The 16383-nt window shown below is 37.6% G+C and overlaps 1 protein-coding gene across 3 annotated transcripts in view; it reads right to left on the reverse strand.

Annotated features, from left to right (window-relative positions):
• Positions 1-1487: 1487 nt before the first annotated feature.
• RAB27B (RAB27B, member RAS oncogene family) overlaps positions 1488-16383 on the reverse strand; it is a 187380-nt gene continuing 172484 nt past the window's right edge. For 2 of the 3 annotated variants that reach the window (XM_063642578.1, XM_063642546.1), the window contains 3 exons: positions 12304-12407; positions 8811-8934; positions 1488-7712 (listed from right to left, as the gene is read on the reverse strand). In XM_063642578.1, the coding sequence (XP_063498648.1) occupies positions 7523-7712; positions 8811-8934; positions 12304-12407 (418 nt within the window). In that variant the 3' untranslated portion in view covers positions 1488-7522. The remainder of the gene's footprint in view (positions 7713-8810; positions 8935-12303; positions 12408-16383) is intronic. The other variant, XM_055298584.2, reaches the window with a different exon arrangement.

A 16383-nucleotide genomic window follows, 5' to 3' on the forward strand; every position in this document is an offset into this window, starting at 1 on the left:
TCTTTGAATGCTGAGCAGTAATTAGCCAACAAGATTTTGGAATCTGTATCTCAATCCCCTCTTGGGTCTAGTTTCCCTAATATACTGAGAAAGCCCATGTTCTCTGCAAAAAGCATCAGAAGAAAAACTGCGCCTAGATGGTTCAGTTAAGTGGTCTTGCTTTGATTTCCCCTCTTGGCTACAGGAAATGCCCTTGGAAGTAAGGGGAGGAGAAACGGCCCAAGGTCGCTCAGAGTGGGAGTACTCATAATTCAACGTTCTAACCAGCACAACTCCAAATCACTCCTTCTGGTTCACTTTCTCATGAGAGTGAACAAGCTCATGATGTAACTTTATTGGGGGTATCAATTGAACAGATGAAATCCTCTCTTGTAATCTTGCTGGTTTTAATTTTTATCCTTTTGGTAATGGACAGTCTTTTGTCTTTCTCAGAGAAATGGTCCAAAACTATGATAATTACAAAAGTCAGATTACCATCACAAAACATTGAGTACTTATAATATAGCTTTAGTTAAATCTTAATTAGTGTATAGGCTTCCTAAGCTGTAATGCAAATCACCTAAATGAGTTTCTAAGAGAACAGCTATGTTCACACTATTATGGCTATTCTTTCACCACAAGTAGCAATCCATATTAGAAATGAAATTCTCCTTGGCATGGAGAACTGTGAATAATACACCTTACATATGGCTTTAAAAACAGAAATTCTATAATTACAGTGAATGTCCAGCAGCTCTATTTTATTTTTCCTCAATATGGGGCATGGTATGACTTTTTAAAAATTCTGTAAAACCATTAAGAAAAATGAGTAAATGAGTTCCCAATTACTTATCTTGAATTATTTAAGACGAACCCAGTGGGCAAAAGATTCTGCCTGTGAGAAACAGCATTATTGCTACTGGGGAATAAAGTTGAGAGAATGGTGCCAAGGATTTATTTGCCTGCGGTGGGAGAGCTGTTTATCTTTAAATTAAGAACTCATCATTATCTTGGCAAAGCCGAGCTAAGTAACATATGGAGGGAGATCCACTCTGGGAGCAAGTCAGCCTTTGCAAATGAACGTTGTAAAGGAAGCTGTACAGTTGTGGTCTGGAGTTGGCCTCGAACACCATCTTTCACCAGTGTGCCACTAAGGTAGATACCACCACCTGCTCAGCATTTTCTTATGGAGAAGAAATAGGTTATAATACGTGGAAGTGCTTATGTACTAGGGAACACTTCAACATGTTAATTGCTAAGTTTAATAAATGTTTCCTTCAAAATTATTTTAAAAATTCACTCGCAAAGCCCAGTCTTTAAATAATTAATGAAAAGTTTGGAGAGAGAAGTAAAAATCACTTTGCTAAGTCCAAATCACTTATTTTCTAGTTGGGAATGGAATCCATTTTTAATGTGATACAAGTTCCATGCTAATATTGGTTTAATGTTCCCCACTCACCATACACTCAACTTCAGCACAGAAATAAAGTTGCTTTGAGTACAGAAAATAATTGATAAAAATGCATTTTTTATTTGAAAAGTGTGCAGAAACAATCACTGAATACAATTCTCAACCACAGTATTCAAACCCAGACACCACAAAATCACTGGATGCTATGATTTCTGAAGCCACTAGAACTTTGGTACAACAAAATGATGACCTAACAGTGTGCGTCAGGAACCACAGTCTATTAAGGGGCATATAGAATAAAAACTCCATGTTTACAGTTTTAAGTTACATTCATAGCACTAGACAAAACAGATCTATGTAGGAGACAGACAAAATAATCAAACGTGCTTAGCCTAAAAATAAAGATAATATTACTTGAAGGTAAACTGTTGGGATACAATGAAGCACTTCAGTGTTATATTAGAACATCGTCTGCTTTTAACACACTAACTAAAGTAGGATAATTTATTTTTTAAAAAATAATTTCAGATATAATCAGTATCTCTTACAAGGCTGTGGACACAGAAGCCCTATTTGTACATGGAATATTTTGACCAAGTTGTAATATACTACCTAGAATTCATTGGTTTCTTTGAAATAAATACAAGATGACATACATATTTTGTCAATAATGAGATGTATTAAACATTTTCAATCAAATATAATGACTTCAAGTTGCCTGCCCATTTTTAGTTTTCAATACCTCTATTGTATGAAAATTAGTGTGTTTTCCCTGCTATGATACCTCTTTTCACATCAAGCAGTTTAAATTACAACTGTGGTTTTATATTAGATTTTAGTTTGTGAATAGTGTCTATTTATGAAATGGAACATAATTTACAAACCACTTATACATGTCTCCTTTGAGCCTGACATGAACTCTGTGAAGCACATATAAACACATACAGGGTTTATAAGCCCTATATGAGGATAAATCACTAAGCTATTTAATGACCTACTCATGGTCCCCAAGTTGTTCTTTCTGGCCACTTTCCTTTCTACAACACTAGGTGTTTTCGCAAAGAGCATTTGAAAACAAAATCACCTGGAAAAAGAGTAAAGATAAGCATATGTTATTACTTTTCTAGGAACAGAAACCATTTTGATATGCCAACAGACATAAAGACAGAAGCCACTGATTGAATAAGGAATCCATTAAGTTAAGGTCAGACATGCTTACTCCTACAGAATTTGCTAATAATCCTTGTAGACAAAGTCAGCTGAGGGATGTTAGCCATTACTTCCACAACCAGCTGGAAAGGAACCAGGGAAGATGATTTCTTTGTATATTTTTTTCTCAAAAGATGACAAAATAGTTCCACTATTTTGGCACTAATGTTTTTGCCTGTTAGTGATATTCTCTCTATAGGAATGAGAAAACATCTCAACCATAGGCTGTTGATACAAAGAACTCTGCAGGAAAGCATCTTTGTGATGGTATGCCTTGAAAAGCTAATCAAGTGCTTTATGAAAATATCATAAATCTAATTTATGGAAAAATTAGATTTATATGCAATAGGCAAAATGTCTCTAAGTGTACCACATTTTTATGCCAATAATGAAAGGTTTTTTGTTCAGATATTTTTACTAGTTTAGTTCTAAGGGCATAAACCTTTACTTGGTAGAAGAAAATGGACAAAAAAAAAAACTATCTGTTACTAGGTCTTTATTCGGACTCAGAATCGACCTTTGAAGTATGACCTTCTCCGGGTTCTGCTGTATTTAAGGGCACAAGTTAAACAACTTTTAACTCTAATTATCTTTATAGTTCTTGCATGACAATGTCATTGTAGTTGGGTCTCCACCAAGAAATTCTAAGGCAATAAATTTATAAAATTATCTATATATCCAACCAAAATTTGTATCAGTTCTACTTTATGAGACAAGCAGCTTCACGGATTTATGAAGCATTGAAACGACACTCATCCCAGATAATAGCTTATATCCATTTTCATGTATAAGAGCTCAGCACCTTCCCCGGAAATAAGCTGACATCACCTTGGTCAAAGATCCAGAAGAAAATGTAGCTCATGGTGAATTCTTAGACAACTTTTGCAAACATAGGCAGCATCTTGGCATCTTAAAAAATGATAAAGCTTTCTCTAAAATATTCAAATACACCAGACTTCTGTTAATGTCTTAAAGCTTGGTAGTAGAGAGGAAAAAACAACTCTTCTATCACTTTGGCAAATACTAGCTCTCAGATCTTCTTTATAAACAGTTGTTATGTATCTTAGGAAACCAGAGACTTGGAATATTATTTCTTTATAGTTGAGTTTTAAATTATAAATCCAAAATCCTTTATGAATGAGGATTTTTCCCTCAAACGTTTGGTGTAATATGCAATGAGGAAAGAATTATGTGCCCTTTTTAAATGAAGAGAGATGCAGAACAATGAACAACCTGTTTCATGAACACAAGGTTATACACTATGATTAACTCACCACTGCACCAGTTGCACAATATTGCTTCTCTTTCTAACTGCTGCACTCACTCCACTGGTGAAGAGATAGACAGGCTTCATCAAATTTGTTGATTCCCAGTGTATTCAATTTGCAGCTTAAAGAACATCATATTGTGGCTATTATTTTTAATGTACTCATGTTCTTCTCTATGGCAAGCATCTCTTTCTTACAAAGGGGACAAGAAAAGGCTGATTAAAACTCTTGCTTGGTTCATCTACCTGTACAGGTTGGCAAAGAACAATTTATAGTAGAAGGATGACAAAGACACCTATCTGGTTAAAAGTAACAGATAAAATGTTTACTTTAGAAATAGCTGATTTTGAATATTTTACAGGGCGATAGCTGATAATACGAAAATGATAGCAAATTGGATAAAGTGGTAACTCGCAAGTTTTAAAACTCTTATGGAGAGACCCACAGGCTCAACTCTTGGCGTTTAGTATTCTCTCTGACAATCCTTGACTTCTTATCATCATCAGACCAAGACAATTATGTTCTCTGGATTATTTTTGATACATTTTTTCAAAGGATTTTTCTTTTTCTACCCTAAAAGGTAAGCTTGTACCTAATCACAGCTAAGAGTATCAGGTAATGCCAACTTCATAAGAAGTAAGTGAGGAGACCAAGAGAAGGTGGTTAAACTCTCCAGATTCCAATAAAGTCCTTGCATCCCTTGCTGATAATATCAGAGGATCTTTAGCTGTGTTAATGTCTCTGTGAGGGCTTTCTACGATATAACATTATAGGAAATCAGCTATGTGGTTGGAGACAAATTTGGTCACAGAGGTATCTGAGGCACTGAGTTAGAGCAATGTAAACATCAAACCAGTGTAAATACTCCAGAAATGGTTTCTATATCAGAAAGGAGCTTCATGTACATTTTCAACATTTCTCCTAAATACAATATGTTTTACTAAAGCACTGGGAGATACTTAGTAACAGGACATATCTTGGCTAAAATTACATGCTGTTGTGGGGTAAATTAGGGGATTTGGAAATCTTGAAAGTAGTCTGTATACTTTATGGCACCAGATCAATTTGAAATTGTAAAATGAATTATACAGAACTATTAATCCTGAAATAATGAGAGAAGGAATTTCTAATAATGATTACATAGAATCTGGGGTCAGATGTCAAACTTTACAGAGAAAGTTTTTTTAGATCAAGCATTTATTTATAAGTAGAACAATATTTTAAATCAATTTTGTCACTTCTCATTCCTCTTGAAATTATTACCCAATAATTGTTATTTTTACAGGAATAGTCCTGCAATTATGGGCATCATCAGCCTCTGCTTCATGCTACAGCTATCAAATAATGATCTTAAAACAGACCCTGAAAAAACACTCATTAAATAACTGACAGTGCCAGAATCTTGGCAGTAAACCAGTCACATAACTGAAAGTGAATGGAAACAAAAAGACATATCAAAACAGAACACTTTTAGAGTTTTATAAAGGTTTCACATTCCCTATTAAGGAAATGCAGGGGACATTACAATTTGAATCCAAAGAAAAAATTGATTTAATGACCACAAAATTCACCCAAATTTGCCACAGCAGTGGCCATATAACTTGTTCCTGCTCACTTTCCTTCTAAATGTTAGCTTACAGTTTTCTATCTTCATGGCACAGGCATTGAGATAATGAAGAGCATCCCAGAGGAAACACCACGGGAGGGAATACCCCAGCCACAACCCATCTTAGAACCTGTTGTGATGCTGCAGAAATCAGAGGAGCTGGCCAGTTAATGCTGAGAATTTCATCAGGGGCTAACAGCATGAAAGCTTTCAAATTATTAATATTTTGATTCATGGCACATTTATGGGTCTAGTCCATCCTAAGAACATTATAAAGAGACATTTCCTTGGATCTGTCTGTGTTTCTGAAATTGATTCAATACCAGATGGACGTTCGTAGAGGGAAGCTGAATGATGGACTGGGATTTTTAGGGTCTTCAATGTGTATAACTTCACAAAAAATATGCACACAGTATGAAAAAAGTAGGTTTGATTGGAAAAAATTTATATGATGAGGAAATAGCCTGTCAAAAAATCACATGCTCATAATAAACAAATGAAAATATATTGTCTTTATTTGGTAAAATTGACTGAAGTAAATAATATTTTGATAGGAATGGCTTGTGTTTATCAGAAACTAAGATTAAAAATTAATGTAGTTATTTTAGACACAAGGACAGAATAGGCCAATGAAAAATAATTTTGTTATTGTTTTTTAGAAAGAAAAGGAAGCTTTACATTAAAAAAAATACTGGCCAGTTTTTTGGTGAGATAAGATAGAGGTCCTTCCTCACCATATCCCCCAAATACAACTCAACTATAGGTGTCTTGCCTTTGGCAAAATAAATCATACTGTAATTCAGAATGAGGTATTATCAATTTTTACGTGATTAATGACATGAAAATTCAGAGTGACCATAGAATTGATCGATAATTGTTCCAAAGTTATTGATCAACAAAGTAACACACCTGCATTTCTACAATTGATTCAAAGTCAGGAATAGGTGAGATTTAGAGGGAAGAAATATGATTTAGAGTTTCCGGTACTTTTGTAAACTGAAAGGAAACCTGCAATAATTGTCACTTTTTGTTTCATATCACCATCATATTTTATCTAAAAAAAATTCAAGGCTAGTTTTCCTTGACTGCATTTTAAAAGAGATTTAATAAACCGTAACTGTTAATTTCTCCTTGTGACTATTTTATCAACATGTGCAAAGAAAAAATGAAATGTGAAGCTGAACACCAAACCGATTTCTAAAATTTGTTTGAAATGGAAACCTCTGGAGTTCTCTTAAGTCAGCTCCTAATTGGCTTGCGTAAAATTTGGCTAAGTAACCCTTCCAGACATCTCTAACAGACACATTGAATTTCAGCTGTACAAATGCCAATTTCTCATACTTTCATTTTTTTCCCCAGGGTATTTGTCTTATACTTTGTCATTTACAGTCCTGTTCTTGTCAATGTGCTATTTATTGAGAATATAAAGATGGCATTATGACACTATCTCCTGCATTTTAACAGAAGTGTGACATTTACCTATTTGTAACCTTATCAGTAATTTATTCATTCTAGTACAGCTTATTGGGTGTACATAGTATATCATTCTTAATTAGCCAAATAGAATTCTTCATTGTGTATCAATTTTTAGCTAGTACGTTTTCCCCAATGCAAATCTAAAAGTATGCATCTGACTCAATATAAGAAGTAAATCCAATATTTTAGAAATTCTTCTTTCTGTGTTCTCCCTTTAGTGCCCACCCTTTTCTTCAATGTGACAGGTAACTTGTTCTGATTTAAAACTCACTGATATTTCTTCTTGTATATCATCTTATATACTCATTTTCCCCATAAGAAAAACCAACTGAGTATCCATGATGATGAGATCACATTGGGAAATCTTTGATCTTGTTTGAAAGGGCCTCAGGGATAACTAGTCAATTCTTTTGAACACTGTTGACTATTCTGGTTTCTTAAAATAGATTTTCTGGCAGAAAAAGAAAGACATGCCATTGTGCATGGTTTACTTAACAACAATTGTGTGGCTTGTCATTGTTTTTAAAAGTAATATTTTGGTGGGGTTCTTGATGTTCAGTTTCCATGTAGAGTCTAGCAGACACATTTCTTCTCTGGTGGCTTTTCCCCATCCAACTTTCCAGAATTTCCACCATTGACAGTATCAGGGATTTGTGTCTTCTCCACACACTGTTCCATTCGCTTCATGATTAAGTCCAAAAGGGTTTCTACAGCTTTCTCCACATTCTGTCCAGTTGCTGCACTTGTTTCAAAATATGGTATGCTAGCATACAAAGGATGGCAAATATTTTTGAGAGGAAGAAATCAGAACAGATACAGCAAGATGTACAAGTGAATCACACATGCAAAAACGGCTGGCTGAGAGATTGTGAAATAATTATGGTTTTGCTGGCTAAGTTGGAAAGCGTCCTTGTTTTTTCCTCAGTGAGTAAAAATTGGTGAGCTCCTCTTTAGTATGATTATAACCAGTTTTATGGGCAAAGAAATTGACACAAGAGGTAGTCAGGAAGTTGAAGCAAAGGCATTATCACTGTTTAAAAAAATTAGGAGGGGAAAAATACCCTCTGATCAATAAAACTACTGACCAACGTTACTATTAAAATACTGCTTCCCTTCCACTCAATCATCTGGAAATCTGCTTTAAAAAATAGGTATGCATTGAATAAGGATATTCGTGTGAAAACAGTCAATGTTTATTTGGATTTAAAAGTTTCAAGACGACGTGTAAATTGTACAGCTTTCAGGGAGAATTCTTCCATAAAAAATTGGCAGATAATGATAAAACTACTTTAAATTTAAAAAATAATGACAGATTCTGCCACGGAAGTCAATTTACAATTACATGGGGTGTTGTTTCTGTTTTTTTTTTAAGCTGCCATTCAAGCTCAGCTGGGATAAAGACCACATTTTCATACCCATGTCAGGGATTATTTCTTGGAGTTTTACATCTATTGATTGAGAGGCAGAAGAATAGTGTTTAAGAGCATGAGCTTTGATCTCAGACTGCCTGGACTGAGTTTAAGCTCTGCCTCTCACTAACTGCATGGGATGGCCTTCCATCAGTTACTTAATCACTCTGTGACTCAATTCTTATATATAAAATGAGATAACTCTAGATATGATGGGTTAAAATGATTTAATGTCTAGTAACTGTTGCTAGCACATTATAGGTATACAGTAAATGTTAGGTGCTCTTATTATTAATTCATTAATACATCACATATATCTCTCTGAAAGATCTTTTTAATCCACATGCTGTTCTTGGTTAAGGGGATTTCTTCTAATATCAATCTAATGTCTCTGCTTCATTTGCTGAACAGCAGTGTGCAAGTCACATGCCATCCCAGTGTAACTGACTTACCCATATTTGTCAGCCAGTTCCCGAGCTTGCCGTTCATTGACTTCCCTCTGGTCTGGTAGGTCTGCCTTGTTGCCAATTAATACTATATCTGGATTTTCACAATAAGCATTTGCTTGCAGTTGGCCTTGAAAAGAAAGCAGATGGAACCAGCAAGTTATTGATAAATAAGTGATGTCAAATGACTGCTCTTATTCCGGATTCCTGATGTAATTGCTTATCTGCAGTTTGGTTGCTTACTAGTTATATTGGCCAAGTTACTTCCTCTTCCCAGTCACAATGTGCTTATCTGTAAAATGGAGATAACATCTTACAAATTGCAGATCATGAAGGGGACTAATAATATATATGAAACACCTGTATCAATACCCAACATTTAGTAAATGTTAGGTGCTTTTATTATTAAGTAATTCATTAATACATCACATATATTCCTCTGAAAGATCTTTTCAATCCATGTGCTATTCTTGGTTAAGGGGATTTCTTCTAATAATACAAATCGAGTTGCTAGCACATAGTAAGTATTCAGTAAATACGGAATACATCCGGGGAAATGCTCCCTGAGATGGCCATAACTGCTTCACACCATTTGTTCCTCAAATATAGATGGAGGTAAATGGAACATGATTTTTAAGTGGGTAAATTTGCTTTTTCCTTTAGGAAGTTGCTACCTTTCCTCTCCCTAACCTCCGAAGTGATAATCTATAGTGTGGAACATTTTTTAATCACTACAAATTCATGTAGAAACAATTTTAAGACAAGTAATTGTTTTTCTCTTTTCTCCAAAAAACACTATGTGTGGGGGGAGGGGGGAGGAGAGAGAGAAAGGAGGAAGCAAGGAAGGGAGGGAGGGAGAGAGGGAAGGAAGGAAGGAAGGAAGGAAGGAAGGAAGGAAGGAAGGAAGGAAGGGACGGAGGGAGGGAGGGAGGGACAGTTGGGGAGGGGAGAGCAGGGCAGGGCAGGGCGGGAAGGGAATGGTAAGAAAAAAAGGGAAAAAATATAAGAAACCTGTCAAGCTGTGTTTTTGAGGTTACAGAGGCTGCTCTAATGTCTATCATAAGGCATGCTGTGTGCTACCTTGCCGAGACTAGAGGAAGAAGACAAAGAAAGGCTTACCCTGTAACACCAATTACTTGGGTGTTAAAAATTACAGTGTTATTAGGCATGGCAATTAATTATCTTGAATCTCAGCAATATCCTTCTGGAGACATTTAAAAACAAGGGAGACTCTCATCTGCCTTGAAAAAGGATAAACAAACCATTCTCTGAAAGAATTTAGTAAGCTTATTATCTCGTCTCCTCAGAATCTAATGCTACCACCAAAATTTGGGTAAGGAAATACAGTATTAAATGGAAACAAAGGACAGATCCTAAGATAAACATTCATTTGGAGAAGCAATTGTGAAAGTCAGAATTTGTTTCCCCATTAGTTACAAGGTTATTGAACCCACACTGAGAGTGGTTCTATATAATTATTATATATAATCATGAATTATATACAAAATATATTATCAATTTTGCATAATATGTAGTGATAAGAAATATATCTATTTTGAGCATCTACTCTGTGCCAGGCACTCACCCAGGCATGGCATGTTGCATTGAAATAAAATGGAAAAGTCTACACTTTCATAAGAGCTTACATTCTAGTGGTAGAAAGCATCAAAAACACAAGCAAACCAAAAATACATCACATCATGTCAAGTGACGGCTGGGACTGAATGAACTCTAAAGCGTGTTGAGGGGATACAGAGTGATGAATACTAGTTCAGATGGGTTGGTCAGTCAAGAGACAAATAAGGTTTGGGTAAAACTTGAAGTGGGTGTAGAAGTGATATGGTTTAGATCTGTGTCTCACATTGAAATGTAATCACCAATGTTGGAGGTGGGGCCTAGTGGGAGGCAATTGGATCCTGGGGGAGAATTTCTCATGAATGGTCTAGCACTATCCCCTGGTGCTGTTCTCATGATAGTGAGTTCTTATGAGGTCTGGTTATTTAGAAGTGTGTGGCACGTCCCCCTTTGCTCACTTTTTGCTGCTGCCATGTCAGATGTGCCTGTTCCTCCTTCACCTTCCACCATGATTGTAAGTTTCCTGAGGCCTCCCCAGAAGCCAAGAAGATGCCAGCAACATGCTTCCCACACAGCCTGCAGAGCTATGAGCCAATTAAACCTCTTTGCTTTATAAATTACCAAGTCTCAGGAATTTCTTTACAGCAATGCAAGAATGAACTAACACAACAAGTAATCCAAAAAATACATAACGCATTATCAGGTGATGGCCATGATCTATAAAGTGTGTTGAGGGGATACAGAGTGATGAGTATTACTTTAGATGAGGTAGGCAGTCAAGAAATAAATAAGGTTTGGCCAGAACTTCATGGGAATGAAGAAACTAGCACAGGGCTGTAAATGGGAGAAGAGAAAACAAGATAAAGGGAATGGCAAGCTTTTCATATTGGGAATAGCATGTGAGCCAGTTAGGCTGAAGGCTAGTGAGCCGGGCCCAAGTAAGAGGGAATTAAGGAGGAAGCCCAGACATCATCACAGTGACCTTGTAGGTAAGTGAAGGACTCTGGATTTTATTCCGGGTAAGATGGAAAGTTACAGAAGGACTTTGAGCAGAACAACATGATCTGGTTTTTAAAAAATACAACTCTAGCTACAGATGGCCCAGACAAATCTGGAAATGATAAGAGCAGCCCCATAGGACAACTCAGCTGTCCTGCTACTTGTATATCCTGCTAGGATCAAAATTCTTATTTGTAATAAAAAATAAAAATGAAATATGCCCTTTATTGTGACATCAAGTAAAACATAAAGGAAAAATAAAGTACTTCTCTCCTATGTTGATGTATGTCAATATGACTTTAGTAATTGATTAGGCAACATTTCAATTTGTATTATATCGAAGTTTCCACAGGGGCTGGAGATTTGTCTTTACATGGTTTCCTCACATTTGAACACTTTTTAAAAAGTAAAATTCCCAAGCGAGCTGACTGACTGGCACACTGTGCTGTGCCTCACCTTATCATCATGCGACTGGTCTGCTCTGGTTTCACGCCTAATTAACCCACTAGTGTTTAACACACCTTAAGTGCCAGTGTCCCCTTAGAAAATACTGCCGATTCTCCCTGTGACCTCTCCAGGTCAAATGTAGTAGCTCACTTAGTTTTAAGAAGTCCTTCAAGATTTACTGGAAAAGTGGAATTAATGGCCTTTCAATGACAATAATAAACATCTTAAATACAAGTGGTGATAAAGCAACATAGGCTTCCTCTAAAAATACCAAAGGAAAATACGATTCCAAGCTACCTAGGGTGGTCCACATAAAGGCTACCACTTTGAAGGTGACACAGTGACACAGGCGACACTAAACTCATGACTTTGAAAGTTAGTCTGTGGTACCCAGTCTGGTTTCATCTTGCAAGACCACCAAGCACCTAGGGCAGTTGGGTCCCAAAGCGGCCAATGCACATTACTCAGTCCCACTTACTCATCCAGTTTCTGACATTTAAGAAGCTCTGTTGACTGGTGAGGTCAAACATTAATAAGAAGCCCATGGCGTCTCTGAAAAACGCAGTGGTGAGACTCCGGAACCTGCCGAGGAAACACAGTGGGTAGTTCTGAAAGTTAGTCCACGTATCTTTGACAACAACACAAACAACAGTTTCCCTTTCAGGTATGAATTCTCCGTGGCTGGCCCTTATGGAATATGTTAGGGAAATGGGAATGTGGGCAGAGAAATTGCTGAAGAACCAAGGGAGAAGATTTGGTTGTAGATTTTTTTTTTTTTAAGACCACTTCCTGGCTTTCTGATCTCACAGCACTTTATACACAGTTTGTAACATTCAATCATGGATTTGCTTACACAGCTTCTTGGAATCTTTTTGGCTTGTGGGCATTTTGTGGTCCACAATTAAAATGTAAAGCACTTTAGAGTGGGGACTTTAACTTATACTTTCCATCTTTCTTGTCTGTGCCCAGAAGAAAGCTTGGCACACAGTAGCCTGAAAATGAATGCCTGTGATGATATGAAGGAAACCGCAACTTGTTAGCTACAGGAATTGGAATTCTTTTGTAAGGAATAATATTGATGACAAAACTCTTTTTAAAAAGCACTGTTCAGGGGTAAAACTGAGCTTCAGGTTGGCATCTAGGATTCACGTGGAAAAGGAAGATGATTGGAGGACTGAGTGGGGGTCAGGACAGAAAAGAGACATAGTCATTGAGGAAAGAAGGAAAGAACTCTCATTTCTAATCAAGATTTTAGAGAATTTGCTCTTTCGTGTGCAATGCAAAGTTTTTCCCTGCCTGGTCAGCTTTCCCTGCCCCCACCCCCGACCCCAGCCACCACCAACCATCTTTAGTGAAGTTAAAGATGTGCTGAGATTCACTTCAATAAGAGCAATGGGCAAAACCAGAGACCACATATAGGGACCAGAGAAGGTTTCGAATTTGGCAATGGGTTTTTAGAAAGGCACGTAACTTTGAACTAGAGATGTCGCTTCCTATCCTAAATGTTCTTCCAATTTTTGGTCTCCTATTTTAGCCTATTTGTAGATCCTTTGTGTTGGTTTCCTCAGAGGTCTATTCTTGACCCCTCTCACTCTATATACATTGACTGGATAATCTTATCCACTTCCCTGGCTCATTTGTAGCCTGTGTGTTGAGAAGCCCAAAATTAGAGATCTAGAGATTCCCTGCCTTTCACATTAGATGCCTAATTACTTGTTGGATACTTCCACCTGGAGGAAACTCAGGCATCTCCAACTTCACACATCCAAAACCAAACTGGCCACTCTTCCTAATTTCTTTTTCTGTTTATGACATCACCATCCTTCTGGTTGCCATGATCCCTTCCTCCTTCACCTGGTGTCTACAGTTAACACACATCTTTGACCTTCTCATTTCTGGCCATCTACTCTGCCACTACTCTACTTCCAAACCCATTCTCTCTCACCTGGACAACTTCAACAGCCTTCTGACTAGGCTTCCTGTGTCCAGTTTTGTTTGGGACCCTACTCCTATCACCACTCCATTTCTTCTCATAGAGCATATCAATGCTCTACTAATGACATTTTAATGATTAGACATCACTCGTAAGGTAATGCACAGACGCCTTACAAAGCTGGCAAGGCTCTGCAGGAAGTGATCTTTGTTCATCTATCCAGCTTCATCCCTTTGACTACCCACAGAGATGCTGATCTTCTTTTAGTTCTTAGGAAGTTCACTCTGCTCCCCTGGGCTTTCACACATGCTGGTGTTTCTGTGGTTTACTTTGTCTTAGTGCTTCCTTTTCTTCCTACCCCTTCGTTGAGCCTGGATAGCACTCACTCGTACATTGTGCATGAGCAAATACATAATGGTATCAGATGAAATATCACTTCCCCAAGGGGCCTTCCCAACACTGCATGTGGGCTATGGGCTCCTCCTGGTGGGCCTGCCCATGTCTTTGTTTTCCTGTGAGTATCCTAGGCTCCATTGCAATTGTTTATTCACCCAAATTCTACCCTAGACTGTAAGCTCCAAGGGGAAGGGAGCTGTGTTTCTAACTTGCTTTCCATCATATTTTCATGGCTCAGAACATGGTATTTGCTCACTAAATATTTGTGAAGTTAACAGTGCAAGCGAAAGAAAGAAACAGTAAAAGATATACAATTATTAAATATTTTAAATGACTGCAACAGAGAATGATACTTTTCATACCAAAAGATGGGAGAAGAGATATTTTCACTGCTATTTATTTCCAAAGTAGGATTTGTTTGTAGGGCATCATCATGATCTAAAAATGTAGAGCAGAAATACCAAAAAAATTTATTCAATTTTTTCTTGTGGATTTGTTTCTACCATTCCTTGGAAGCCCACAGCAATTATAGTGCTTTGGTTGAATAGTTCTCCCTTTTTGGAAAGTAGCTGTACCCACAAAATTGTCTCCTACTCGACCATAATTGTGTCATGCCAGGAAAACTGCTCTTTGTTCTCTCCTTAAGTGTGTGTGTCTCATTTGAGGACAAAACTGTGTGTTATTCCCTCTCATTGCCCAGAGCGTATGACAGAGTTATTCAAAAACATGCTTGCCATAGTGATCTGATTGGGGCAAAGAATTTCTCCTCCACAGCGGCATGGATAGTACATGCCTTGTTCCAGAGCAGTAACAGACATCCTGCTCTATTCTATCCAGTATCCCCCATGGGGAGACAAGTAATTCATTTCCAGCCTCCCCCACCCATCTCATTCTGTCTATTGAGTCAGCAGGGTGGAGGAACCACTGAAACCGCGTTCCAAAGAGTTAAAGAAACCAATGACGAACAGAAATTGGGTCTGCAGGATGGGAGATAAAGAAGAAAATAACTTGCTGAAACACTGAAACTTGCTCTGCTTATGAGATAAGAGAACTGGCTGAAATCGACTGGAACCAATATGGCCAACTGGAATCTGTACAGAATGAACTTGCTAATGTCACAGCCTGAATTTCTACCACATGTTTCATACTAACTCCCCTTGAATTTCCACATGTGATCCCTGAGATAGAATGCAGAGATAAGTGCCCATGTCCAAGGACTTTCCAGCCCTCCACTTTAGAACCCACCCCTGCCCCAACCTTTACTAATAAAAATACTGCTTCAAAAAGTCAGAACAAAAAGACAGATTTGAGCTTGACACTCCTGTCTTCCTGCAAGTCAATTTGCAATAAAACCTTTCTTTTTCTCAAAATCCAGTGTCATAGTATTGGCTTCTAGTGCATTGAGCGATGACCCCCTTTTGCTCCAGAACACTAGGATCACAGAAGAAACAGACCCCAAAGCCACATTATCACTCCTCCCTCTCACTGGGAATGAAGTCTGTGCCCTGTATCCTTTAAGTTTTCTTAAGGGCCATGTGATTTTTCTCTTCCTTCCCATGATGTGACTTCTATCAATACCCATTATCTTACATGGATTGCACAGCCAGATGTCCTTAGGCACAGGGCTGAGGTGTGAGGCATTGTTTATCTTGGTGCTTAGCTACACCTTATATATACACAGAATGCAAAATTCTCAAGGGATGAATAACCCAAGTGTTCTGAAGGCTGCCCTGAGTATTCCCCATTTCCCCCATAGAGCAGCTGCCTTCACGGGACAGACAGAGAAGGCTGCCATCATGCAAGGCTGACATATCATGTGCGAGGACATATGGGAACCACATTTTCTCATATTACTTCTTCAAAAATGAATTAAAGTGCTCTATAAAACATACATCTTTGTGACAACAAAACTGACATATGAACAGAGATTCTTGTGAGGAATGGCTTCAGAGGAACCAGCAGTGTTGAAGGGTGTGTGTAAATGGAATTCACAGTCAAAAAAGCTAACAGAGAGGGCCCAGCACCTCTCCTGGCGTTTACACTCGCTGAAAGCGAGAACACTTTGGATGCATTTCAAAGACGGAAGTGTTTACAAGCATAAGCATTCTAAGACATACGATGCAGGATTTGGAGGTATGTGCCTTCTAAATATCCTCTCTGCCAATTTTTTGCCACTTTTAATTTAATCTAATATTGAAAAGTTTCATTAGCTTGGGGCCTTTTGCACTT

This window comes from Symphalangus syndactylus, chromosome 1, assembly GCF_028878055.3.
Source record: "Symphalangus syndactylus isolate Jambi chromosome 1, NHGRI_mSymSyn1-v2.1_pri, whole genome shotgun sequence".
Taxonomy (NCBI): Eukaryota; Metazoa; Chordata; class Mammalia; order Primates; family Hylobatidae; genus Symphalangus; species Symphalangus syndactylus.